The following is a 27,700-nucleotide window of genomic DNA, read 5'->3' on the forward strand; positions in this document are numbered from 1 at the left end:
TGTAGGCCGAGGTAATCCAATCGGGAGGTTGTGGGCTAGGGTAATCCAACCAGGAGGTTGTAGACCCAATATGTTATATGTAGGGCAATCCAACCGGGAGGTTGTGGGCAAGGTTAATCCAAATTGGGGGTTGTGGACCTAACATGCATTATGAATATCTGTTTGGTTGTGTGTGGTACTTTGGGGGAACTCACTAAGCTTTGGCTTATGGTTTTTAGTTTTATGTTTCAGGTACTTCAGATGATCGGATGAAAGTAAAGACATGATCGTGCATATCCTTCTAATTTTATGTTATTAGATTTTGGGATACTCTGATATGTGATTATTACTTTTGGGAACAATGTTTTGTAAAAAATTATGACTTTTGGTTGGATTTTAAAAATGAAAATTTTACCTTGATTTTTGGGATGTTACAAGTTGGTATCAGAGCCCTGGTTTGAGAGAATTGGAGGAGCATTCATGTGAATCCAGACTCAAACTAAGGATCTATAAAAGATTTCAAATGATTTTTCAAAATTGTTTTCAAAAGTAACCAAGGAAGGACGAGATGTATACGATCAGCCGGAGTAAGAAAGTATAGCAAAAAAAAGGACCGCATTTAAAATCGGGTCAAGTTCTAATTGTTCAAGTTGACTCTGTGGTAATACGATCAGCTAAGCCTTATTTGGCTACTCTAGGAGCAACTGTTCATGGACATTATAGGGAAATCCTTTACGAAGTCGATACATTAGTTACATTTATATATGAAAAATCAAGATTTGGTGATATAACGCAAGGTCTTCCAAAAGTGGAACGGGTGTTAGAAGTGTGTTCGATTGATTCAATATCAATGAATCTCGAAAAGAGGATTGAGGGTTGGAACAAATCTATAACAAGAATTCTTGGAATTCCTTGGGCATTCTTGATTGGTGCTGAACTAACTATAGTGCAAAGTCGTATCTCTTTGGTTAATAAGGTCCAAAAGGTTTATGGCTCCCAGGGGGTGCAGATACATAATAGGCATATAGAAATTATTGTACGTCGAATAACATCAAAAGTTTTGGTTTCAGAAGAAGAAATGTCTAATGTTTTTTCGCTCGGAGAACTAATTGGATTGTTGCGAGCGGAACGAATGGGACACACTTTGGAAGAAGCGATCTGTTACCAAGCCGTCTTATTGGGAATAACAAGAGCATCTATGAATACTCAAAGTTTCATATCTGAAGCTAGTTTTCAAGAATCTGCTAGATTTTTAGCAAAAGTAGCTCTCCTGGGCCATATTGATTGGTTGAAATGTCTGAAAGAAATCGTTGTTATAGGGGGATGATACATGTTGGTAGCGGCTTCAAAACACCTTCAAGCGAACTTAACAACATTCCTAACAACATTGCCTTTGAACTCCAAAAAAAGAATCTATTAGAGGGGGAAATGAAAGATATTTTGTTCTACCACAAAAAATTATTTGATTATGGCCTTTCAAATAATTTCCATGATACACAAGAACAATCATTTTTTTAGGATTTAATGATCTCTAAGAACATATCCACCCCTTTCTTTTATCTTTTATAAAGGATCCGTTGGTCCAGTCATTTGATTTGGTAATAGTAATAAAAAAAATAACAAATAGAAAAAATAATGGCTTGGGCTCTATATCTACGCCAATCTATGGTATAAAAGAAGGTGCCATCGGAACAATTATTTATTTTAGGGTACCTCTTTTTTTTCAAAAGGGGGAGGCAGTGTGGGGAGAAATGACAAGAAGATATTGGAATATTAATTTAGAAGAGATGATGGAAGCAGGAGTTCATTTTGGCCATGATACTAGGAAATGGAATCCTAAAATGGCACCTTATATCTCTACAAAATGTAAAAGTATTCATATTACAAATCTTACTAAAATTGCTCGTTTTTTATCGTAACTTGTTTATACGTTTTTTATGTATCAGTATGGAGTAGAGTTCGTCTACATTTTGACGTACTTTTTTTATGTTTTCAGGCTTATTTTTATGTACGTGTTTTTTACGTCGAAACGTTACTTTTATCAATAAATCGTCAAAATTCAACTTATAAAATTCAATGCTTATAATTACGCATTTATCTATTATATGTGAACAAACACATAGGTAGGAATATACATAAAATAAGCACCAAAATATACAAAAAAATTACATTAAAACATTAAAAAAAAACTCAAATTTATATCGACACGTGCATAAAAAGAAGTAAGATTTTTTTAAGTTAACAAACGAAAACTTAAATAATAAAAAAACTTATTATATATGACATGAGTCATACATATGAAACGTACATAAAATTAAGCACGAAAACGTTAAAAAAATAAGTTTTGCAAAACGTAGACAAAATCGATGATAATATTTTTTTTAAGTTAACGAACGAAAGTTATTATATGACCCGAATGATACGTAGGTATGTACATAAAATTAAGCACACAAAACTAAACAAAAGAAATTACGTCGAAATGTAGACAAACTCGAATATAATACATTTTTTAAAATTAACAAATGAAAGTTATTATATGTAATTCGTCTCATGCGTAAGAAACGTACATAAAGTTAAACACAAAAACGTAAAAAAAAACTATGTCGAAATATAAACATACTTAAATTTAAACCGACAATTTTATGAAAAAAAACAATGTAATTTAAAAAAATAACAAAAGGACGTTCTAAATTAAAGTCGAAACGTTGACCACCTTGAATTATACCGAAAAATATATAAAAATAAGAGTAATTACACGGATGGTCCCTATGGTTTGGGGTAGTTTGTATGGTTAGTCCCTATAAAGAATTTTTAAGTCGGACGGTCCCTATTATATATTTTTGTTGCGCGTTTGGTCTCTGTCATACGTGAAATGATTGTTATACCTTTTTCTTATTTTATTTTATATTTTTATTTTAATATTAATTTTAATTTTAATAATAAATATATTAATGTTGAAGCCCCAGTCCATACCCCACCCATATCGGGATTTGTCTCTTTCCCCACAACACTTCCCCCTCTCTCTAGGTTCAGAACTCAAGCCTTCCCTCTGGCGCCACAGGAGAAGAAAATATGCCCCATAATCTCCGGCTAAGTATATACATCACGAAGGTAACGAAAAGTGAGAACTATATCTAATAATCTCCTTGGTGATCTGCAACCCTATAACCCACCCAATCTCGAAGACCCGCCCCATCCTCTTCCTTGGTTTTTTAGAAATCCATCTTCATATTTCTTCTGGTGGTGTTGTGGTAGAGAAGAAGGTTGGACGATTTCGAGCTACCGATTTTGAACGTTGCTTCAGGTTTGTATGAGGTTTACTTTTTGATTCCTTCTGATGGTCTCGTAACAGAGAAAAAGGCCATCATCGGAAAACACACCTCTTGTCCTCCCCTTTCTCTCATGCCAGAAACCGTCATCGCCAAAAACGTCACAATCGATTTTCTTCGCCTCTCTAGCTCTTTCGGTTCATCCATCACCTATCTAATCTGCCTCTCTCATACTCACCTCAAGCCACCATCAAACAACTATTGCTGGTCTACTCCGCCTCTCTCATCATCCTTGGTAGATTTCAGATCTATGGAAGAATCCCATCTGCATCTCAGCTATAGGTAAACCTCCACCAAAAGAAATTTGCATCGGTTGGCTTTGAATCAGAGTTATGTGTTGATGTCTTCCCGATTGCCAAAAACGACTTCACCAAGTATGCAATATGGTGATTTGGAGTAGGTGTAATGAATTTCTAAGTGGGTATTCTGCAAATCAGAATTTTATGATGGTGGGTGGAGCAAATCCGGTTGAATCAGAAATATGGTAGATGATAATATGTTTTATAGGTTTGCAAATTTGAGTTTTGTGTGTGGAAATTAGAAATTGGAAAAGGATTGTGTATGAATCAGGGGAATCGGAAGAGCTTTATTAGGTTCGAAGTCGTCGAGGAGGCGATGAGGTGAATAATGTCCAGATGTGACAGGGAAGGAGAGGGGATCAAGGTTGAAATTGTGGTTGTACATTTTCTTTAAGTGGTTATACTTTAATTAATTATTATTAATTTTATTGTTTAAATAATTAATAAATTAAAAAATAAATAACAAATTAATTAAAAAAGAAATAGTTAGGGTAAAATAGTCTTTTTACGTATGACAGGGACCAAACGCGCAACAAAAATGTATAATAGGGACCGTTTGAGTTAAAAATTCTTTGTAGGGACTAACCATATAGACTACTGTCACACCCCAAAACCGATGGCGGAAACGTTCCGGGGCGGAGGACGTCATGTATAGCATCACAACCAATGTATAATAGCAACCATAGCAACACAACCATCGCAGTGTATACATATATGAAAATGTTTACATCAATTTGAAAACTTGTTTGAATTACATCAGAGAGTATATATAAAATATAAACATAAGACTCTTATTGCTCCAACTTCTCAAAAATCCAGCAGGTACCTGTCTACTGATTTCCTGAGAATACAAGCAGTTTGAAAATATCAGCATAAAGCTGGTGAGTTCATAAGCGGTAGTTTGTAATGAAAACTTTTTGATGAGCTCGTAAAAAGTATTTTGTATAGCGTCAAGAAAATCCGATATTTTCTTTAAGTGAAAATGTAGCGTTATCCGGTCCATATAAACCATGAATACTCGTTACTGAAAACGGTAGTGATATGTGAAAATACTACTTCATGTGACTAGCTAAGGCTAATCATGAAGTATAAGTATATCGTATATGAAATCTTTGCATAATCGATTTTAGGTTGAAAACCCTGGCTTCAGCCATTATTGTGTGTTAGTTCTATTTAGTATAAATAAAACTGTTGAAGAGTGACATGTTGTAAACTAAAGGTGATTTATACATAATGTGAGTCGTATAACCATGCTTGATATGACTAGAGACCTTTCCAACGTTCTTCAGGCATCGATTTAAATGACATTTGTCACCCTGGGCATGCCTGCCCAACTGTAGCTAGCAGTTCGGGTGTGGGATTGTCAGTCCCGAATAGATCTATTCACAAATCTCACGCTCTCCCTCCAGGAGACTCTGGTTATACTATGATAGGATTTATCCCTGTACACCTAAGGGTACAGTAGTGAAGTAGCGCATCACAGTATCGTACAATCTAGTTTACATGTAGTGTAGTAGCGTTCTACCGTAGTGAAAATCCGAATGTATACCGTTTATAGTGATAGTTACAGTTATGAAAACGTGATAAAGTAGTGATGCAAACTGTAAACTATTTCTGTCTTAGTGCATACGTTTAGTAGTGAAAGTTTCTATACTTGTTATGTTTAGAAAATCCCAAACTATACCGATTATAGTTTGCATGTAAAACGTAGTGAATAGCGAGTCCGGAAAACCATGCAAGTTTAATGAAAACGTCCCTTATGCTCAACACAGTAAAAAAGGGTTAAAGTATGAGAATTGCATGAGTTTTGAAAACATTTATGTTTAGCTTGTATTCCCCCCCTGAAAACATTAAAAATACGGAAAATGTAGGGGTATGAACTCACCTCGGGTGATTTGAATGAAGGATCAACACGAAACGCTGGATGTTCAAGTGAAGCCTTGAACACGATTTGATCCTAAATTACATGCAATGACCCATAAAGGAGTGAAATGGAGGTATTTCACCACTAAATGTGATAGGACCTTGTAGGATTGAGTGTAGGGGGTGTATGGCCACCTACAGTGTGTGTGCGGTCATGAGTGTGCGGCCCAAAGGGTGTGCGGCTGTACACTCATGAAATGAGGTGTCTTTGAAGTGTTCTCAAGGTCCATACTCACATCCACGAAGTGTTCAAGGTCTATACTCAATTGTAGTGCAAGATAGGGGTCCTAGAGGTGGGTTTATGGTCCAAGAATGAGTGTGTGGTCGCACACAAGAGTGTGTGGTCGCACACTTGGAGTGTGCTGCCGCACAAGGGTGTGTGCGGCCGTACACAGGTGTGTGCGGTCGTACACCCCACACAAAGATGTCCAAAACGTCAAATCTAGGGTGTAGCAAGGTTAGGTTCATGTCCAACTCGAATATGGAAGTCCAACTCTCACTTTGGAGGGTCTTTTAGGAGTGTGCGGCCAACCTTATGAAGGTGTGCGGCCGCACTCCTTCAAGAGATGAAGAACATGATGAAATTTGATGAATCAAGGCTTAGATGAAGTAGTTCTTCAAGTATAACAAGCTAAGGGATGGATTACTCACGTTTTTGAAGCCTTGGGAGGGTTTGTGGTTGAAGAAGCTTGAGAGAGAGAGAGAGAGGTGTGTGTGCGTTTGAGGAGAGGGGTAATGAAGTGAAAATGAGCCTCATCTATATATAGATAATGGATGTGCGGCCACACACTCATGTGTGCGGCCATACACTCGGGTGTGCGGCCACACACTCATGTGTGCGGCAATACACTCGGGTGTGCAGCCACACACTCATGTGTGCGGCCATACACTCGGGTGTGCGGCCACACACTCATGTGTGTAGCCACACACTCCCTTTGATGGAGTGTTTGGCCTTTTTGCAACCCCAAATCATAAGCCAACCCATCCCTAATTCAAACTTTGGTTGTACAAGGCTTTAGATCATCCAAACAGGCTCAAAACAATGCTAAAAGATAGCTGAAACGAGTTTAACATTGATAGAATTTGACTAAGGTACAAGGTAGAAGTTTCGGGTTGTCACATCATCCCCCCGTTAGAGGGAATTTCGTCCCGAAATTCAAGAAAAGAGTACAATCATGAACTTGGAAAGAGATGAGGATACTTCTGCTTCATTGAATCCTCGTGTTCCCAAGTGAATTCAGGACCCCGCTTGGCATTCCAGTGGACCTTCACTATCGGGATGCGACTCTGTTTCGTACGCTTGACTTCCTGATCCATGATTTCGACAGGTTCTTCCACGAAGTGTAGACCCTCGTCCAATTCGATCTCGTCGAGAGGAATCACAAGTGTCTCGTCGGACAGACACTTCTTTAGGTTCGACACGTGGAAGACAGGATGGACGTTGCTGAGTTCTCGCGGTAACTGTAGTTTGTATGCTACGGGACCGATCCTAGCAAGGATCTCAAATGGTCCAATGTACCTTGGGTTTAGCTTTCCACGTTTTCCGAAACGTATCATGCCTTTCCAAGGCGAGACCTTCAGAAGGACGCGGTCACCGACCTGGAATTCCAAGGGTTTCCGTCGCTTATCGGCGTAGCTCTTTTGTCTATCTCGTGAGGCTTTCAGTCGTTCTCGGATTTGCACGATCTTTTCAGTCGTCTCTCGGATAATTTCAGGACCAGTGAGAGTGCTTTCGGGAACTTGACCCTTGACTAGCTGCGTGTCACCCACTTCAGCCCAGCACAGAGGGGATCTGCACTTGCGGCCATAGAGGGCTTCAAACGGTGCAGCCTTGATGCTGGTATGGTAGCTGTTGTTGTAGGAAAATTCGACTAAAGGAAGATGAGTGTCCCACGATGCGCCGAAGTCGATGACACAGGCTCTCAACATATCCTCCAATGTCTGAATTGTTCTCTCACTCTGTCCATCGGTCTGCGGATGATAAGCCATGCTCATATCCAATTTAGTTCCAAGAGCCTTCTGTAGTGATTGCCAGAATCTCGAGGTAAACCTGCTATCTCGGTCGGAGATAATGGATACAGGTACCCCATGAAGGCGAACTATCTCTTGAATGTAGATCCGTGTAAGTCTCTCCATCTTGAAGTTTTCTTTGATTGGCAGGAAGTGGGCGGACTTCGTCAACCGATCGATAATTACCCAGCTAGCGTCGTGCCCACTCGGTGATCTAAGTAACTTAGTGATAAAATCCATTGTTATCTTTTCCCACTTCCACTCAGGTATTTCTGGCTGCTGAAGTAAACCTAAGGGCTTCTGATATTCCACCTTCACCTTGGCGCAAGTCAAGCACTTGCCCACGAAGGTTGCAATCTCCGCTTTCATGTTTGGCCACCGATAGAGCTGTTTGAGATCCAGATACATCTTATCTGAACCTAGGTGAACGGAGTATTTCGTCTTGTGAGCCTCATTCATGACAACCTCTCTGTACCCGCCGAACTTTGGGGTCCAGATCTGGTTCATGAAATAGTAAACTCCGTCGCCCTTGACCTCTAAGTTCTTATCCATTCCCCTCAAGGCTTCATCCACGATGTTTTCTGGTTTTAAGGCTTCCAGCTGAGCCTCTCTGATCTGTGCGGACAGATGGGAATGGATGGTCATTGTTAGTGCCTTCACCTTACGCCTTGAATACTCTTTTCGGCTGAGGGCATCTGCTACCACATTGGCCTTGTCGGGATGGTAACGAATTTCGCACTCGTAGTCACTGAGTAGCTCTACCCATCGTCGTTGTCTCATGTTTAACTCCTTCTGATCAAAGATATGTTGCAGGCTCTTATGGTCGGTGAAGATAGTGCACTTGGTTCCGTAGAGATAATGTCTCCAGATTTTTAACGCAAAGACCACTGCTCCCAACTCTAAATCGTGAGTTGTGTAATTGACTTCGTGTGTTTTCAACTGCCTCGAGGCATAGGCGATGACCTTTCCTCGCTGCATGAGCACACAGCCTAGGCCCTGATTGGATGCATCACAATAGACCACGAAGTATTCCGTCCCTTCGGGCAGGGACAAGATAGGGGCGCTGCATAGGGCCTGCTTCAATGTTTGAAACGCAATGTCTTGCTTGGCTTCCCAACTAAAGGTTACCCCTTTTGCGTTAGGGTAGTTAAAGGTTTAGCGATTCTGGAGAAATTTTGGATAAACCTGCGATAATAGCCTGCGAGACCCAAGAATTGCCGGATTTCCGTGGGTGTCTTTGGTGCAGACCAATTATGTATCGCTTTGATTTTGGAAGGGTCCACGTGTATGCCTTCTTTGCTAACCACGTGACCAAGGAAATTCACCTTCCTAATTCAAACCTCACACTTTGAAAATTTTGTATATAGCTTCTCTGCCCTTAAGGTTTCCAGCACCTGCCTCAAGTGTTGTTTATGATCGTTCTCACTCCGAGAATAGACAAGTATATCGTCGATGAACACGATCACGAACTTGTCCAGGAAAGGGCGGCACACTCGATTCATCAGGTCCATGAATATTGCCGGTGCGTTGGTCAAACCAAAGGGCATTACTACGAACTCGTAGTGTCCATAGCGAGTTCGGAATGATGTCTTGGGCACATCATTCTCGTGAACTCGCAACTAATGGTACCCTGATCTTAGATCGATCTTTGAGAAATAACTGGCTCCCTGAAGTTGGTCGAAGAGATCGTCGATTCTGGGTAAGGGATATCGGTTCTTGATGGTCAGCTTATTCAGCTCTCGGTAGTCAATGCACATCCGAAAGGATCCATCCTTCTTTTTCACAAATAGGATCGGAGCTCCCCAGGGTGAGGAACTCGGCCTTATGAACCCTTTGTTGATCAGCTCATTGAGCTGGCTGGATAATTCTTGCATTTCTGCTGGCGCTAAACGGTACGGAGACTTAGCTACAGGAGTAGCTCTGGGGATTCGATACGAAACTCGACTTGACGCTCGGGAGGAATTCCTGGGAGATCTTCAGGGAAGACATCAGGAAAATTGCAGACTTCGGGGATGCTCCCAAGGTCTTTACCCTTTTGTGTCTCATCAACAACATAAGCTAGAAACGCATGGCATTCCTTCCGCAGCTACTTCTGAGCTTTGATGCACGAGATGATACGAAGGTTCGAACTAAGTTTATCACCGTAAATCATGAGGATTTCACCAGAGGGAAGGTTGAGGCGAATGGCTTTTTCGAAGCAAGAAGATATCAGCACGATTGGGGCTCAACCAATCCATACCGATAATGACATCGAAACTCTTAATAGATACAGGCATAAGATCGATAGGAAAGGAATGATTGCCTAAGGTAAGAGTACATCCTATGAATATGTTGTTCGCGCTCTCTTTCTCTCCGTTAGCCATCTCGACGGTGAACGTTTCGGTTAAAGGTTTGGATTTACGTTTGATTAGATGTTTGAATGCATGACTAACAAAACTCCTCTCCGCACCAGAATCGAAAAGAATGCATGCATGAGAGTTGTCAAGGAGGAACGTACCCGTAACAACGGTAGGATCAGCGACCGCTTCATTCTGGCCCATCGCCAAAACTCTCCCCGTATTGCCACCAGTTGTTGCCTTGGGGCAGTTTCTCCTTAAATGCCCAACCTCTCCACATCCATAACAAGCTTGACCCGCACCTGCTCCCGCAGTCTGGTTGGTTGGTTGGGCTGGCACCTTGCAGTACCAAGCTGTGTGACCCTTCTTCCCACAGCTGTTGTAACTCAACTCACGGCAGGGTCCGTGATGATGGAAGTTACACTTGTTGCATAAAGGTAGTTTCCCAGCATAAACACCGGTAGGAGTTTGGGTGGTTGGAACAGTAGTTGGAGCAGCAGCAGGAGCAGTAACAGCATGAACTGCCACTGTTTGCTGTTTCTTGGAGGGCTCTTGCAAAGGCTGACCCTTGCGTTTGTTCCATGACTTCTTCTTCTTCCCACCACTTTCCTTATGTGGCTCAGAAACAGCTTCCACTTCGTGTAGATCAACCCCATTATCGATCAGAATTTGTGCCAGATCCTTGGCGCTCTCAAATGTAGTCGGTCTAGCAGCCAAGACATTTCCCTTGGTGGGTTGTGTCAGCCCCCAGATGTACCTCTCGATTTTCTTGCTTTCCGGGGTGACCATTCCCGGACAGAGAAGTGCCAGATCACAGAATCTAGCAGTGTATGCAGCAATGTCAGAACCCTTCATCTTCAAGTTCCAAAGTTCGTGCTCCAACTTTTTGCACCTCGCCCCTCGGGCAGTATTCAGCCAGCATGAGTTCCTTCAGTCTTTCCCAACCCATGGCATTAGCCACTGGCAGGGTTAGGGTTTTGACTCGACCATTCCACCAGGTCAAAGCTCTGTCAGTGAAGGTGCAGGCGGCGAACTTCACCTTGTTGGCTTCAGGACAGGCGCAGATTTCGAAGATGGATTCGATCTTCTCGAACCATCGAGTCAGAGCGATGACTCCTCCGTTTCCGTTGAAGGACTTGGGTTTTGCAGTCATGAAGTCCTTGTAGGAACACTCATTTTGATGTCCCTGACTTCCATCTTGTCTCTGTGGGTCGGTTCCACCTCCAGCCCCACCAGCATTCACTTGTGCCATTGCTGCAGTCACGGCGGCTGTAACTGCTGCCTGAAACATGACGAGGTCGAACTGAGGGGGTGGTGGTGGCGGGGTGTTGTCGTTTCTTCTGATGGGTCTTAGTCGGGGAGGCATCTTCTTCTAGAAACAACCAGGAAGAAGAGGGTGGTAAGTCCTCAAGATATATGAAACAAGATATATCTTATCCTGATAATAAAAGAGTTTTACCAAACGATAAGCACAGGAAGATTACTAATGCAAGTAAGTTATCGCTTAAGAAAGAAGAGGTAGCAATACTTAGAGTGATTCTGTATACTGAGTTCGGCTCTAGCTAAAATACTCCTATAGTATTTTATGTGAGATGATTTTTGGTAAGTTTTAGGCCTGCTGTAACAACGCAGTCACTCCCAAGCACATGTTGGCCATGTCTCGACTGAATATAGTTGATCAGGCTATATTCACCCTAGACATGATTACATAACTGCCCAAGTTTAACCGTAGCGTCCCAGCATCCAAATACTTTTGTTTCGTTCTACTTGTGACATGAATTCTGTTATGTATGCATGCTCGTATACTTTTTATAAAAATACTTATATTTTTGAAAGTATACTTTTAGTGTAGAGCACTTAGGACCCTTAGTGTTTATAGTTGTATACCACGTAAGGTTCGGTATACTAGTTCGCCATAAACAAGGGCTCTGATACCAATCTGTCACACCCCGAAACCGATGGCGGAAACGTTCCGGGGCGGAGGACGTCATGTATAGCATCACAACCAATGTATAATAGCAACCATAGCAACACAACCATCGCAGTGTATACATATATGAAAATATTTACATCAATTTGAAAACTTGTTTGAATTACATCAGAGAGTATATATAAATTATAAACATAAGACTCTTATTGCTCCAGCTTCTCAAAAATCCAGCAGGTACCTGTCTAATGATTTCCTGAGAATACAAGCAGTTTGAAAATATCAGCATAAAGTTGGTGAGTTCATAAGCAGTTGTTTGTAATGAAAACTTGTTGATGAGCTCGTAAAAAGTATTTTGTATAGCGTCAAGAAAATCCGATATTTTCTTTAAGTGAAAATGTAGCGTTATCCGGTCCATATAAACCATGAATACTCGTTACTGAAAACGGTAGTGATATGTGAAAATACTACTTCATGTGACTAGCTAAGGCTAATCATGAAGTATAAGTATATCGTATATGAAATCTTTGCATAATCGATTTTAGGTTGAAAACCCTGGCTTCAGCCATTATTGTGTGTTAGTTCTATTTAGTATAAATAAAACTGTTGAAGAGTGACAGGTTGTAAACTAAAGGTGATTTATACATAATGTGAGTCGTATAACCATGCTTGATATGACTAGAGACCTTTCCAACGTTCTTCAGGCGTCGATTTAAATGACATTTGTCACCCTGGGCATGCCTGCCCAACTGTAGCTAGCAGTTCGGGTGTGGGATTGTCATTCCCGAATAGATCTATTCACAAATCTCATGCTCTCCCTCCAGGAGACTCTGGTTATACTATGATAGGATTTATCCCTGTACACCTAAGGGTACAGTAGTGAAGTAGCGCATCACAGTATCGTACAATCTAGTTTACATGTAGTGTAGTAGCGTTCTACCGTAGTGAAAATCCGAATGTATACCGTTTGTAGTGATAGTTACAGTTATGAAAACGTGATAAAGTAGTGATGCAAACTGTAAACTATTTCTGTCTTAGTGCATACGTTTAGTAGTGAAAGTTTCTATACTTGTTATGTTTAGAAAATCCCAAACTATACCGATTATAGTTTGCATGTAAAACGTAGTGAATAGCGAGTTCGGAAAACCATGCAAGTTTAATGAAAACGTCCCTTATGCTCAACACAGTAAAAAAGGGTTAAAGTATGAGAATTGCATGAGTTTTGAAAACATTTATGTTTAGCTTGTATTCCCCCCCTGAAAACATTAAAAATACGGAAAATGTAGGGGTATGAACTCACCTCGGGTGATTTGAATGAAGGATCAACACGAAACGCTGGATGTTCAAGTGAAGCCTTGAACACGATTTGATCCTAAATTACATGCAATGACACATAAAGGAGTCAAATGGAGGTATTTCACCACTAAATGTGATGGAAAACCACTCTAGGGACTTGAAACTATTTGCACCAAGTGATAGGACCTTGTAGGATTGAGTGTAGGGGGTGTATGGCCACCTACAGTGTGTGTGCGGCCATGAGTGTGCGGCCCAAAGGGTGTGCGGCCATACACTCATGAAATGAGGTGTCTTTGAAGTGTTCTCAAGGTCCATACTCACATCCACGAAGTGTTCAAGGTCTATACTCAATTGTAGTGTAAGATAGGGGTCCTAGAGGTGGGTTTATGGTCCTAGAATGAGTGTGTGGTCGCACACTTGGAGTGTGCTGCCGCACAAGGGTGTGTGCGGCCGTACACAGGTGTGTGCGGTCGTACACCCCACACAAAGATGTCCAAAACGTCAAATCTAGGGTGTAGCAAGGCTATGTTCATGTCCAACTCGAATATGGAAGTCCAACTCTCACTTTGGAGGGTCTTTTAGGAGTGTGCGGCCAACCTTATGAAGGTGTGCGGCCGCACTCCTTCAAGAGATGAAGAACATGATGAAATTTGATGAATCAAGGCTTAGATGAAGTGGTTCTTCAAGTATAACAAGCTAAGGGATGGATTACTCACGTTTTTGAAGCCTTGGGAGGGTTTGTGGTTGAAGAAGCTTGAGAGAGAGAGAGGTGTGTGTGCGTTTGAGGAGAGGGGAAATGAAGTGAAAATGAGCCTCATCTATATATAGATAATGGGTGTGCGGCCATACACTCGGGTGTGCGGCCACACACTCATGTGTGCGGCCATACACTCGGGTGTGCGGCCACACACTCATGTGTGTGGCCACACACTCCCTTTGATGGAGTGTTTGGCCTTTTTGCAACCCCAAATCATAAGTCAACCCATCCATAATTCAAACTTTGGTTGTACAAGGCTTTAGATCATCCAAACAGGCTCAAAACAATGCTAAAAGATAGTTGAAATGAGTTTAACATTGATAGAATTTGACTAAGGTACAAGGTAGAAGTTTCGGGTTGTCACAACTACCCCAAACCATAGGGACCATCCGTGTAATATACCCTAAAAATAAACACGTAAAAATAGTTTTTTTAGGTTAACGAACGAAAGTTATTAATAAAAATCAAATTATATATAATACAAGGTTAAACACGGAAATTTAGAAAATAGAGGAGTGAAAGTAATATTTTTCAAAGTTCAAAGTAATATTTTTAAAAGTAAATGGGTGGAAAAACCACAAACCCATAAACATAAAATATGGGAAAATGACATAAATGGTTCCTATAGTTTACACATAATCACAAACTTAGTCTCTACTACTTGAAATATCAAAATACTCTCACACTAACGGATGAAAAGTAACGGCGTCAGCAAAAAGTGTCATTCACGTAAGTATTGGAAACCATAGGGACCATGTTTGTCAAAGAAAATTAACAGGGACTAAGTTTGTGACCTTTGGTAAACCATATAAACTATTTTTATATTTTGGTGTTAATTTATATACATGAGTTTAATATTTTAAAATTTTTATGTTACATCAAATTGAATTTCTTAATTACTTAACTTAGTTTAAATCTTCAAAATTTTCATTTTGTTTCAAATTAAATTTCTTAATTACTTATACTTCTTAAAATTCAAGATATAAATAATATGTTTTATAATATAGTATAAGATATAAGATTTGACTTTATATAAGAACTAATTTGATGCCTTAATAGAATGGATTGGAAAATGAATTTTGCAATCATAAGTAGAGAAGGTTTATAACTTATAAGTTAACTGAATGGATTGGAAAATGAATTTTGAATTCCAGAAGAAGGTTTATAAATTATAAGGATGCCTTGCGTAAAAAATGAGTCTAGAAAAATAACACATATCATTTTTATGTTTTGTTTATTAGAATAATATAAGTAGATAGATGGAAAATAAATATTACCTTCAAAATACATTTCAAATATTTCAAGGAAACTTTGACCTATAAACCCATTTCTTTTCTTACTCTCCCTTGATATGTAGGGACGCCATTCAATTAATAAAGAGATTTTCTAATATGTGCCATTGAATAGCTAATTATAAGAAATATTACAATAATTATATGTGATAAACATTAATTATGTGTAATATTACCATAGTTAAATGTAAAATACATTAATTATAAAGAATATTATTTATAATTAATGTTTATAAATAATAATATTTCGCATAATTAATAATTCAATTAATTTTTTTTATATGTGTCCTTACGGCACATATTAGAAAATCCCATTAATAAGAACTTCAATAGCAAACACGATACTAATGTAATGGACATAACTAAGAAGAAGTACTGTTATAATACATAAAATAAATAAAAGTATATTGCTATTTCCTTTATTTATCTTTAACAAAACATAAAACTTTCACAATGATCTCATATGGTCAAACCGTCAGCATCCAAACATGTATATGACAATTAATTACGCATTTTAGAAATTTAGACAATATTTTGTATCGTAATAATTGAATTATTGGTGTTTTTAAATACAACTTTGTTTAGTTAATAATATATATACATGCATGAGAGCATGCAATTAAGAAGCCTATTTGAATCGGTCATAATTAAGTATACTGCCCAGCAAGACCACCCATTGCAGCCAACTGCATGCTTTCCGATGGTTTCCAATGCCGCTTCCTTTGATTTATAAACCAGTTGTTGATTTGCTTCGGATCTAATCCTGTTGTTTCCGCCAAGGATATCTTATCACCTTCCTACATTTACATTTATTATTATTATTATTTTGATAGAAAAGTTATATAACAAAATTCGGGTAAACCAGTTAGACTCTACTATAGCATTAATATATCCAAATACAAAGCAGTTTATGATGATAACTAAAATGGTCAAAGCAATAATGTCTTACTTTTTTTTGAAACCGGCAATAAAAAAAATAAGTAAGAGCTCAAGGCTACAATTCACTACAAAAAAAATCCTGAATAGCTACGGAAAGTTGCTATGGAATCAAAATTCGTTGCTATTTTACTACGGAATATGCTACGAACAACTTGTCGTAGCTATTTTGCTACATAAATGGTTACGGAATTGCATTATGTAGCTAAATCTTAAATAGTTACGTAAAGTTGTTACGTAATCTAAATTCATTGTTATTTTACTACGAAATATGCTACAAAATGGTTGGTTGTAACTAATTTGCTACGGAAATGGCTACGAAATTGTATTCCGTAGCTAAATCTTGAATAATTGCTACGAAATTAAAATCCGTAGCTAGTTTACTACAAATAATGTTACAAGTTTTTTGGTTGCAGTTAGTTCTCTACAGAACTTATTACAGAATCCATGTATGTAGCTACTTGGCTACATAATTGGCTACGAAATAAAAATACGTAGCTAGTTAGTTATGGAATTGAGATCCGTAGCTATTTTGCTAGGAAAATTAACTACAAAATAAAATTTTGTAGCTAATCTACTATGGAACTTGTTACGAAAAGGTGAATTTACAAAATAGCTATGAAATTAAAATCTGTAGGTATTTGGCTATGGAAAATTCCGTAGTCAATTAGTTACGAAATATGTTTCCGTAGCAAAATATAAAAGATTATTGAAAAAAATCTTTTAAAAATACTCGATTATCTTTGAAAACTCAACAAAAACAATAAAATATTATTTTTAATTGTTTTGAAAATTTAATTATAATGAAATTTCTACATTTTAGTTGCAATTTTAGACTTTGATGACATACAGTGCTAATTTTCTTATAATAATATTATCCCTATGTTTTGAGGCTTTGGAAATTATTACCACTAAATCAAAATTTATTTACCCTCAGCTTTTTTTCTAAAAAAAAAAAAGAATTAACTTGTTTTATTTTGGTCTTTTTGTTAAAAAAAAAGATGGAAACAATTGTGTTTCAGTGATTTATTAAGGGCAAATTAGTAAATCCACATAAACCAAATATACTTCCTCCCCAAACCAGAGGTATTCGGTTCAAACCTTGACCTGTCGAGAGGTATCCGGTTAAAACCTTGACCTGTCGTCGATCGCATCTTAGCATCTCTCCCCCTCTGAACTTGTCGTCGTTGCTCAACCTCCCCATCACGTCGGTCGTTGATCGCATCTCGGTATCCCCATCATGTCGGTCTGCAAGTCACTTAGTTAGGTCGCAAGCCATATGCTGCTCGAATGATTTTTTTTGCCGCCTTTGATGAAAAATTCTGCAAACACTACCTTTGATGGAAAATCATAGGTATCCCGATCAAACTGTTGAAAATTATCGATGGCATGACCTGTCGTTGATCGCATCTCTCCCTCTCTCAACTTAATTCCTCATTCCTCGTTCCTCATTTTCCCCCGATCTCCACTTACGCCATTATCGATCGGACTTCACTCTATAGGGAGCTCTTCTCACTCTCGTTTGCTTTGTCGTTCGTCGCCTGCTCCGTCAATCGGTAGATTTTTCTTGATCGTCTTCATCCCTACCAGGTAACATTATTCTCTGTTTTGTTTGCTCCATTTTCTCTTTATATCATCTAATGACCTGAAGGATCTAGTGATTTCTCCATTGAATCTAAGGTAAGTTAATGTTCTGTACTTCTGTTGACTCTATCAATCCATACACACAGTTTGATTCAATTTTTTATTGGTGAATTTGATTGATCAATTTTATTGCATTTGATGCGAATTGTGGATTTTGATGCAGTGATTGACAATCTGACATGATCTAAGAAGTTTCTTTATGGCCTTTATATTCTCGTTATATATATATTGAATTATAGCATTATCATTATACATCCACTTGTTTGGTAGTTAGTGACAAGTCTTTGTTCGTTTTAGGGCCGGTAAATATGATTTGATCAATTTTATAATGTTTGCTGATTTATTGGAGACTTTAGCATTAATAGTGTATTTATTAGCCGATAATTTCATTTCTTTTTTGCTTGATGGTTTGTAACAGTTTCCTTTTGACTATTTTGGGGTAATTTTGTTGATTTTGTATTGATTCTGAGTGTATATATGCTTAAAATGTTTCTGTTTATAGACAATATAACTGTTGTATAGTAATTCATGAGATACCAGATACTATTAGGTTTCTTAAATCAAAGTTTTTATGGAAAATGTAACATATGGACAAGAGAATGACTAGGAACATACTGATTTTTTTACTTTTTTTTATAGGTCATCCTAAAAGTTAATAAAGAATAGGCCTGGGATATCAAGAAAAGCTCCATAAGAAACAAAATATAGAGAAGACTAACAATGGTCAGCCTAAAAATGAGGTATTATATTTAAATAAGGAGAAGAGGAGAGATGCAGAAAACAAAATGTTGAAATCTTTTTATCTGGAGAGTTGAAGTAATCGATGTTTTTAAAAGATACACTTAAGATTTCCAAGTAATTGAAATTTTGTCCTTTTTTACTTTGAAGTATTTATCACCTTGAAATGATAAGTTAATAACTTACCATTACAACTTTTCTACATGTCATTCTTCGTTGGTTAATAGTAGAGAACTTTGACCAAAACATGGATGTTCTTGTCAACCAAACCAACCTTCATTGAAATCAAAATGGTTATTTCATTTGACCAAATAGATTTGTATTGTTTTCTGTTAGTTTCTGGGCAACTGGGATTCCATGGCTGAGAATGTTATATTCAGAACAGAACATGAAAGTTATTTGCATGGAAGGACTGCTTCACAACTTGTACTTCATTCACATTCAGGGTGTTTTAACACTTATACACATTTCTTTAAGAAATGAATGCTTCCTGATACCCTTTTGGTCTTTTTTCTCCAAAGTCTTTCATTTTCATGATTTTATTCCTTCTTCTTCACAATATTATAATGTCTTGATTGGTCTTGAATCTTGATGGGTAAAGTCAGCAACGGACAAAATGGTCATTTATCATATTCAAACAGTCTTTATGTATACAACAATATTTACTTGATGGATGGAATGTCTTAGTGGGTTAAGCAAGCAAAGTACCCTATATAGCATCTTATATAGCATCTAGACAACCATTTTTCCCTTTGTACCATTCCTTTGATCTATGTTATAATGTGCTAAGTTGGTGAAGGGTAAAATGGTCATTTATCATACTCAAATAGTCTTTATGTATGCAATATTAATTAAAGGCATGAACTGTTTTAACTTTTTCTTTGTTTTTCTTTTGTTGAGATAAAGCTTATTTGTTTTTCTTTGTCAACTTTTTCTTTGTTTTTTCAGCAGTTATTTGAAGACTAAGGTCATCTGACAACATTGTGGTTTTACCTCATAAAGAGTTGTGGACATTCTCTCGCTATATTCCTGCTTCTTTTTTCAAAGAGGAAAAAGACAATTCTTTCAGGGGTTGTTGGTAGCTTAATCCTGCAATGCTTAAAGGTATTTCTTTGTGCTCCTTTTAAATGCAAGAAATAAAAACATACTTTCATTGCTTTGTGTTTCGTGCTAGTTACTCGAAGAAACTTTCATCTCAGTTCTAAGATAACATAAGAGTAAGAACTAAATAGAATCAATTTTCTTCCCATTACTTAAAACTATGATTATTATTTATAAATTTATCTGAATTTGCTTTTCCTTGTTTTAAAACAGAGGATTCTTGATGAGGTAATTGAAAAAGTGAACCACTTTCCTGTTGATAACTTGTGCTATTTCTTAATTGAAAAAGTTATAATCTTATTTTGGCTAAGTAAGTTAACAAAAAACTAAATAAATATTTGTATAATAAGTAAACAAGTTTATTAATGGTTTGTTAGTTTTGGAAACAAAAAGTTATGTTCTATTTCTTTCATCTTCATCAGGTTACAATAAAACAACGAAAAGCAAAACAAATTGGGATTTTGTACAACAGATAGAATTTTAATCAAGTTGATTGTAAATTTGATTTTGCAGGTTTTGCCATTTTGATTGAGCATATATGGCTGTCTGTGTGTTCATGGTGGTTCAAATCTAAACTGTGTGACTGTATTTGTTATTAATATTCAGTATTGATGATTAGACGATTTTGTAGAAGAATTTTCGATGATGTAATATATCTATAAAAGTGATGTAACCATTAAATTTATATTTACTACATTTTTATATATTTTTATGAATATTATAATTGGAATATTGGATTTTGTTGAAATTTTTTATCATACTAAATTTGCACCTGAACCTATTGTTATGGAAAATATTGCTATGAAACTAATGGCTACGAAATTTGTTACGGAACAAATAGCCTCACAATTTGCTACGGACCAAATTGCTACAAAATTTGCTACGGAACAAATGACTATGGAATTTGTTACGGAACAAATGGCTATAGAATTTGCTACGGAACAAAATAGATACGGAATTTGCTACAAATTCATTGTTACGGAATTGTGATGGAAGTGTGTTGTAGTTGAAATGCTACGGATAGACGTCGTAGCAACAGCCGTAGCAAAATTGCTACGGAACTATCATTCCGTAGTTAAATATTTTGCTACAAGAAATCTTACTATGGAATCTTATTGGCAAATTCCGTAGCAACTTCCGTAGTTATTTAGGTTTAGCTACGGAATTTTAGCTTTTTGCTACGGAATTTTTCCGTAGTTAAATCGAAATTTTCTTGTAGTGATTTAGTAGATTTTTCAAAACTACAACGTCTTAATGAGTGAAAAAAAAATAATAATAAACGTACAATGCTATTGCTATTCAAGCAATAAACAAAAATAGCATGTTATAATAGATGTACAAAAGAAAATGCATTGATATTTTTGTATTTAGCCATTTAAAAAAGACATTTTGTTTATTTTTTTTTTTTTTAAATATACTTGCATCTAATTATATGTATGTACCTCTTAACATTTATAATTACAAGGTATATGTGATTTTGAAAATATACCAACATGCCTTTCCCCTAACACTCAGATGAGGGTTCAAGATCCGTGTATATGTGATATCAGTAGAATGTTGAAGTGGTTTAGAGTGTGTATAAGTCGCGACTTTTGTAAAAAAAATCCAAACGGTGCGACAATTGTAAAATAATGGCAACACAATTTTACTTCATTTGTTTTTTAGTCACCTAATTCTATAAATGGTTAAAAAAATCATTAAATTCCCAGAAAGAATCACAATTTCAAAATATATATATATATATATATATATATATATATATATATATGATTTAACCATTAAAATTTTGAATTAAAAAAAATTTTAACAAGCAAAATATTTTTCCTGTTCTTTTTTTTTTCGGTTCATTACTAAAGAAAAGAACTGATATTACAGCGAGATTTTTTTGAAATGGTTGTTGAACAAAAAAAATGCATGATGGTTTTATAGAATTTGGCCAAAATAATCGGTGTTAAAATATTGTCATAATTAGTACCAATTTGAAAGTTCAGTAACCAAATCTCCCTAACTAATAAACGAAAGTAAATTGTCACGTGTCCCTTCAAAAACACTAATTTCATCAAATGTTAAATACCGTTTTTGCCCCTCTTTGATTTCATCTTCTATAATGTCCAGGTCAAAATAAATCAGCATTTAATATCCAATTTAATTTTATGGTATTTATGGTATATGATATCTATTTAAATTTCAAAATAAATCAGCATTTAATATCCGATTTTTATGGTATTTATGGTATATGATCTCTATTTAAATTTAATTTAATACCTTTGAAATAGATACCGATTCAGTCCTCCAATTTTAAATAATCAATACAAAAAGTTTTAAACAAACTTAACTCTTATTAATAATATAAATGTTTTATAAATTCTTTACCCGTGGTTCCCACGGGTTGTAACCTAGTTCAGTGATATAAAATATTGCTATGTATTTAATTTGCACTTAAACTTTAGATCAAATTTACTGATGTGGACAAAATGGGCACAAAACATTTAATTTGGTAGAGTTTTGACTATTTAAGTTAAGAGGTCAAATCTCTATTTTTTTCCTCTTGCATATTAATATATCAATTATAGCAAATTCTATAAATTTTCTAATGGATAAAAAATATTAATGTGATGAAGGAGGAAGGAAAAAGTAGTAGAAAGATGATGTATATATATGGGAATGGAAATACTTACTGTAGGGTAAGGCCATTTAATATGTGAATTCCACCAATCAAGTAATGTTTGTCTTGCCTCATTTGGAAGCTTTCCTTTCTTTTTCTTCTTATTAAACTCTTGTTTGAGGGAACTTATACGACCTCCAAATTTACGTATGAGTGTGTCTTTCAGCTCCTGGCTCATCAGTGTACTATCTGTCTCTCCTCCGCTTAAATCTTCTTCAGATGAAAATGTACAAACATCTGAACAATCAACCAAATATTAATTATATCAAAAAAGAACAAGCAACTATATATAAAACAAGATTCATGTTGGATGTGCAAATCTAAAATGATTCATTTCCATATATAGTTGCATGATTCATTATGTTATTGTCTGGGAGTTGTTATATGTTCATATTTTAGAAGATAATCTAGAACTTCACATGTATGTATGAGTATGTCTCATGTATTTAATGCCCAATATCATGCATTCGTCAATATATAGAAAGTTAACATATATATTTTAATTTATCATATAATTATATATTTCGAGATTTGTAAACTATGCACATAGCTTCATTCAAACAATGAGTATAATGTATAGAGCCATAGACTCTTATGACCAAAGAACACCTCATACTCAGAATTTAGAATCCAAACTGGACACAATCTAAAGAATAGCAAAAAAGAACTTGAGTCATGTCCTATATCATATATGCGACAGTCACATGCAGATTCTGAAAAGGTAAAACTAAAGATGCATGTAATTAAAAAAGATGCGTTTTAGTCAAATACTTTTCAAGAGTTCCATGGGAAAAAGGATGATGGCAATATATGTTTGTATTGAACAGAAGGACCAGTGTTCGTTTAGTCGTTTCAGTGTCAGTATGTACGAAGAGTAATTGATAGGGGGCTAAAGCAGAAAGACACCCCACCTTCTTCTTTATTCTAATCCTCACACACGAACAAATTTTTTCAGTTTAAAGAAACCTTCCACGGCACGTTACGGAAGACACAAATCTATACATCAGTTATCTGTATAATTTTTTATGATATCATATCCAACTAATTTAAAAAAGAAAAAAAAACAATCTTTTAACTATCACGGGAAAAATTTATAAATGATATTGACCTTTCAAAATATAACTTTTTTTAAGAGTATATATTAAAAGGCTATTGTTTGAAGTATATTAGAAAAATATGATTTTTTTTGGAAAGGGAACTTCCCTAACAAGGGTTTCCGGGCCAGCTTTCGCACACCGACTAATCCCCCGCTGCAAACAAGAGGCTTTGCCTCATATCTTGGAGTCACTGCAGACGAACCTCCATGGCCATGCACAAGGGCTGAGTAGTGCTAGGATTTGAACATGTATCAATAGATTATCCACCATATCGACATTATCTGTTTAGTGTCATATATATATATATATATATATATATATATATATATATATATATATATATATATATATATAGAGCCAAAAGTCTTGGTATCTTGTCTTGGGACTCGTGGATTTAATTTGTTTGGGTACCCAATTTGTTATCTTCTAGCTTCTCGGTAGTTTTAATAATTGTCTTGCCGGTCAAGAAGAAAAAAAAAGGGAAAAAGCAGAAAAATGTGACATTTTAGAAAGCTCGAAGTTTAGAGTGTAAAAAATACATTTACAAAGTAAAAAGAAGGAACATATTATTTTTACAAAGTAGTTATGTAAAAAGTGTTATAAAAACATCCATCGACATTACTAATTGATATAGCTTCCATTCTAAATATTTATTAAAGTTAAAATAAAAAAAAATGTAATTATGTTTTATATATATGTGACGGAATAATGGGAGTTCATATAGAATCAACCAATGTGGGATAGATTCATACTTGAATCAATGACTTTGTTATCTAAGACTAACTTCAATAGATACACAAACCTAATCTTTTATTTGTAAATGCACTCTAATGAACCATTAAACTCAACATAAAAAATATAGGATTGAATAATGGCTTCTATATTTGGTGTAATATTGTTCGTATTCATCACACCAAAATATGTTTTGATGTTAAAAATACACCAATTTATTGTTTTTTAAAGGGAAATGTTGAAATTGCTCTAAGTAAACCCAAATAAATGTTTGAAAATAAGGGAACAAAATAACAATAAATATAAACTTGGATAGCTTTAAGGATCGTGTTTATGAAACACTTTCCGAAATCTTAAATTTGTCCCTTTTGCCTGGGGTACACGAATTTAGAAGTCGGATAATCCAAGAATTAACCAATTTGAATTACAGGCCTAATTCGAATTGGAAACACATAATACTTTGCTTGATGTGTTCAGGAGAGAGAGAGAAATTATGATATAATTTCGAGTATATGAATGTTCAACCTTTTTTCTAGAACATCCACATCTGATTTATACTTGAAGGAAAAGTGGTTAAAATCGGTTAAACAAAAAATAACGCCAAAACATGGTAGTTATTGGACACAACAGATACCTACATCATCATGATGTCATTAGTGGGTTTTTGGCAGGTAAATACATGGTTGGAGTCTCACTTGATACAAAAATCCGTTTAGGTTTCGGGGTGATGCCCCCGGACCCCTGTATTCCCGAATTCACATTTATCACACCGAGTGTGCATCCCACACCTCCAAGCTCAGTTAGTAAATTGAACTCGACCTATCTCATTATTAATAATAATTACACCAAATTATATTAATAACACTAAAATCACCAACAATAAACACTCTTAGGTGCTGTTTGTTTTTTTTGAAACAAAAATGCATGAAGTCTGTCGACCACCTCTACAACCATCTGCAGCAGAAGAGGTGGAGCAAACGGCTACAGACTGTAATAAGAAACGTGTTTGTTTTTTAATATCTACATGCTGCTGCAAATATTAAAAAATAAAATAAACTGATTTTATATAACGAAAATAGTTTTTTAATACTGAAAATAATGTATGACATTTTAGCAAGAATTTATGATATTTCAGCAAAAAAAATAATGATATTTCAACAAAAAAATAATGATATTTCAGCAAGAAATTATCATTATTCAATATAAAAACCGAAAAAAATCATTTAGCAAGAATAAACAGAAAAAAAAAAGAAAAAAAAAAGAAGGTGAAACAATAATTCAACAAGATTTCAACAACATATAATCAAGATTTCAGCAAGAAAAAAAGAAGAGGAGGTTGGAAGGGGCAATACAAGTGCTGTCCCAAACAGAACACGTACATAAGTTTTTTACTCCGAAGACTTCTAAAAAACAAACAGTTGCGGGATGAAAAGTGATGCGCGTGTGCTACGCCGCGTAACCATAAGAGGTCTGAAGAGGTTTTTTTTACCAAAAACAAACAACATCTTACTCTCTTCCATTGATAATGAAGGTTGGTTTTCGACTTACGAGTATCGTGCGCATGGTCATTTATATATTGAGGGCATTATTACTATCAAACCAATAATGAGTTTTTTATTGGAGGAGAAATTAAATTAATAAGAACTTGGGTCAAGACCCAAGAACCCTTCCTGCAATTTCGAGCTTACAGGCAAACTCCAGAACCTTTCGGCAGTTTATTAATTGCATAAAATCCTAAAATAAACTATGAAACACTTTAAATAGGGTCATGCTAACAAACAGCAAACAAATCCAAAACCACGTGATAACTATTCAACCTAATCAAAAGTATTTAGACTTATCCTAAAAAAAACTCTTTAATAAGAAAAACTCTTTAATTCTCTTTTATCCTTATCTCCTCCTGTAAACCTTGCCAAAACGCCGAGACATAACATTACTCCCCTCCCAAAGCAAAACCTTGTCCACAAGGTTGAAATCGGGAAACTGCTTATCCAATGTTTCTAGAAGCTCCCACGTAGCCTCATACTCCGACAAGTCTTTCCAACGAATCAACACCTCTTTCCCAGCCACCCCTTCGCGTACTCCCTCCACCTGCCCCGGTTGAAGCAAGACTTCCATATCCTCCGTTAATGTAGCTGGCAAACTCGGAGTGGCTGTACGATCCCCAATAGCTTTTCTTAACTGCGAAACATGAAAAACGTTATGAATGCGGGACGTCTCAGGCAATTGCAGCCGATACGCAACCTGCCCAATTTTTTCTAACACACGGAAAGGTCCAAAGAAACGAGGTGCCAGTTTCTCATTCCGTCTTTTAGCCACTGTATGTTGCCGATATGGCTTGAGCTTCAAATACACCCAATCGCCCACTTCAAAAAACAGCTGCCGCCTATGCTTATCTGCTTGCATTTTCATAGCCTGTTGAGCTTTCAGTAAATACCCCCGCAACTCTTGGAGAATCCAGTCCCGCTCTTCCAAATATTGATCAACAGAACCCACTGGAGACCCATTTTGCCCATAATATAACAAGTGTGGGGGATCCCTTCCATACAAAACCCGAAAAGGTGTTGTCTTAGTGGAAGTGTGAAAGGAAGTATTATACCAGTATTCCGCCCAAGACAGCCAAGACACCCATTTCCGAGGAGAATCCGCCATGAAACAACGCAGGTACATCTCCAAGCAACGATTCACCACCTCAGTTTGCCCATCTGTTTGAGGATGGTAGGTTGTGCTTCGCTTCACTGTTGTACCCTGCCATTTAAACAACTCCTTCCAAAATTGACTTAAAAATTTTTATCCCGGTCTGACACAATTGATTCAGGAATTTCGTGAAGCCGAACCACTTCTTTAAGGAACACAGTAGCTACTGTGACTGCGGTATAGGGATGCTTTAAGGATATAAAGTGGGCATACTTGCTTAGACGATCTACAACAACAAAAATTATTGTATACCCTTCGGAACGCGGCAGCCCTTCAATGAAATCCATGGTAAGTTCAGACCATACTTTGCTCGGTAACTCCAAGGGTTGCAACAGCCCACCTGGTGCCAAGGTAGAGTACTTATGTCGCTGACACACATCACATTCCGCCACCCTCCTAGCCACCTCCCCCTTCATGCCCTTCCAAAAGACCTCTCGCGCAAGCCGCTGGTAGGTCTTTTGAACACCGGAGTGCCCTCCTACAGTACTCGCATGAAATTCTTTGAACACGACCGGTATCCATACCGAGTCACTTGGTAACACCAGCCTTCCTTTAAACAACAATCTATTTCGCACCAAAGTATAACCTGCCATAGTTTCGCCATTAAGTAGCTGTCGCCTAATAGTGCCCAATTCTTCATTCTCATCAATTTCCTTCCATAAACCCTCCCAATCAACTAGACTCGTGGCTGCCAATGCCGACAACTGTGGAGCCCCCGCACGTCTCGACAGAGCGTCTGCCACATTGTTATCCTTAGCTGGCCTATATTCAACCACAAACTTATAATCCAATAATTTCGACAACCACTTATGATGATCTTCTGTTACAGTACGTTGTTCTAACAAATATTTCAAACTTCTTTGATCCGTTCGTATCCTGAAACATCTTCCCAACAAATACGGACGCCACTTTTGTATCGCAAGCACAATAGCCATAAGCTCC

The 27,700-nt window shown here is 36.7% G+C and overlaps 1 protein-coding gene across 1 annotated transcript in view; it reads right to left on the reverse strand.

The window, feature by feature from the left end:
- Positions 1 to 15,680: 15,680 nt before the first annotated feature.
- Positions 15,681 to 27,700, reverse strand: part of LOC145132226 (homeobox protein knotted-1-like 6) — a 30,920-nt gene continuing 18,900 nt past the window's right edge. Inside the window, exons 4-5 of the mRNA XM_079066934.1 lie at positions 22,246 to 22,469; positions 15,681 to 15,945 (exon numbers count right to left, since the gene is read on the reverse strand). Of these exons, the coding sequence (XP_078923060.1) occupies positions 15,796 to 15,945; positions 22,246 to 22,469 (374 nt within the window). The 3' untranslated portion in view covers positions 15,681 to 15,795. The remainder of the gene's footprint in view (positions 15,946 to 22,245; positions 22,470 to 27,700) is intronic.

The sequence above is a fragment of the Lactuca virosa genome, chromosome 8 (genome assembly GCF_052849685.1).
Source record: "Lactuca virosa cultivar CGN04683 chromosome 8, Lactuca_virosa_CGN04683_v6, whole genome shotgun sequence".
NCBI classification, from domain to species: Eukaryota; Viridiplantae; Streptophyta; class Magnoliopsida; order Asterales; family Asteraceae; genus Lactuca; species Lactuca virosa.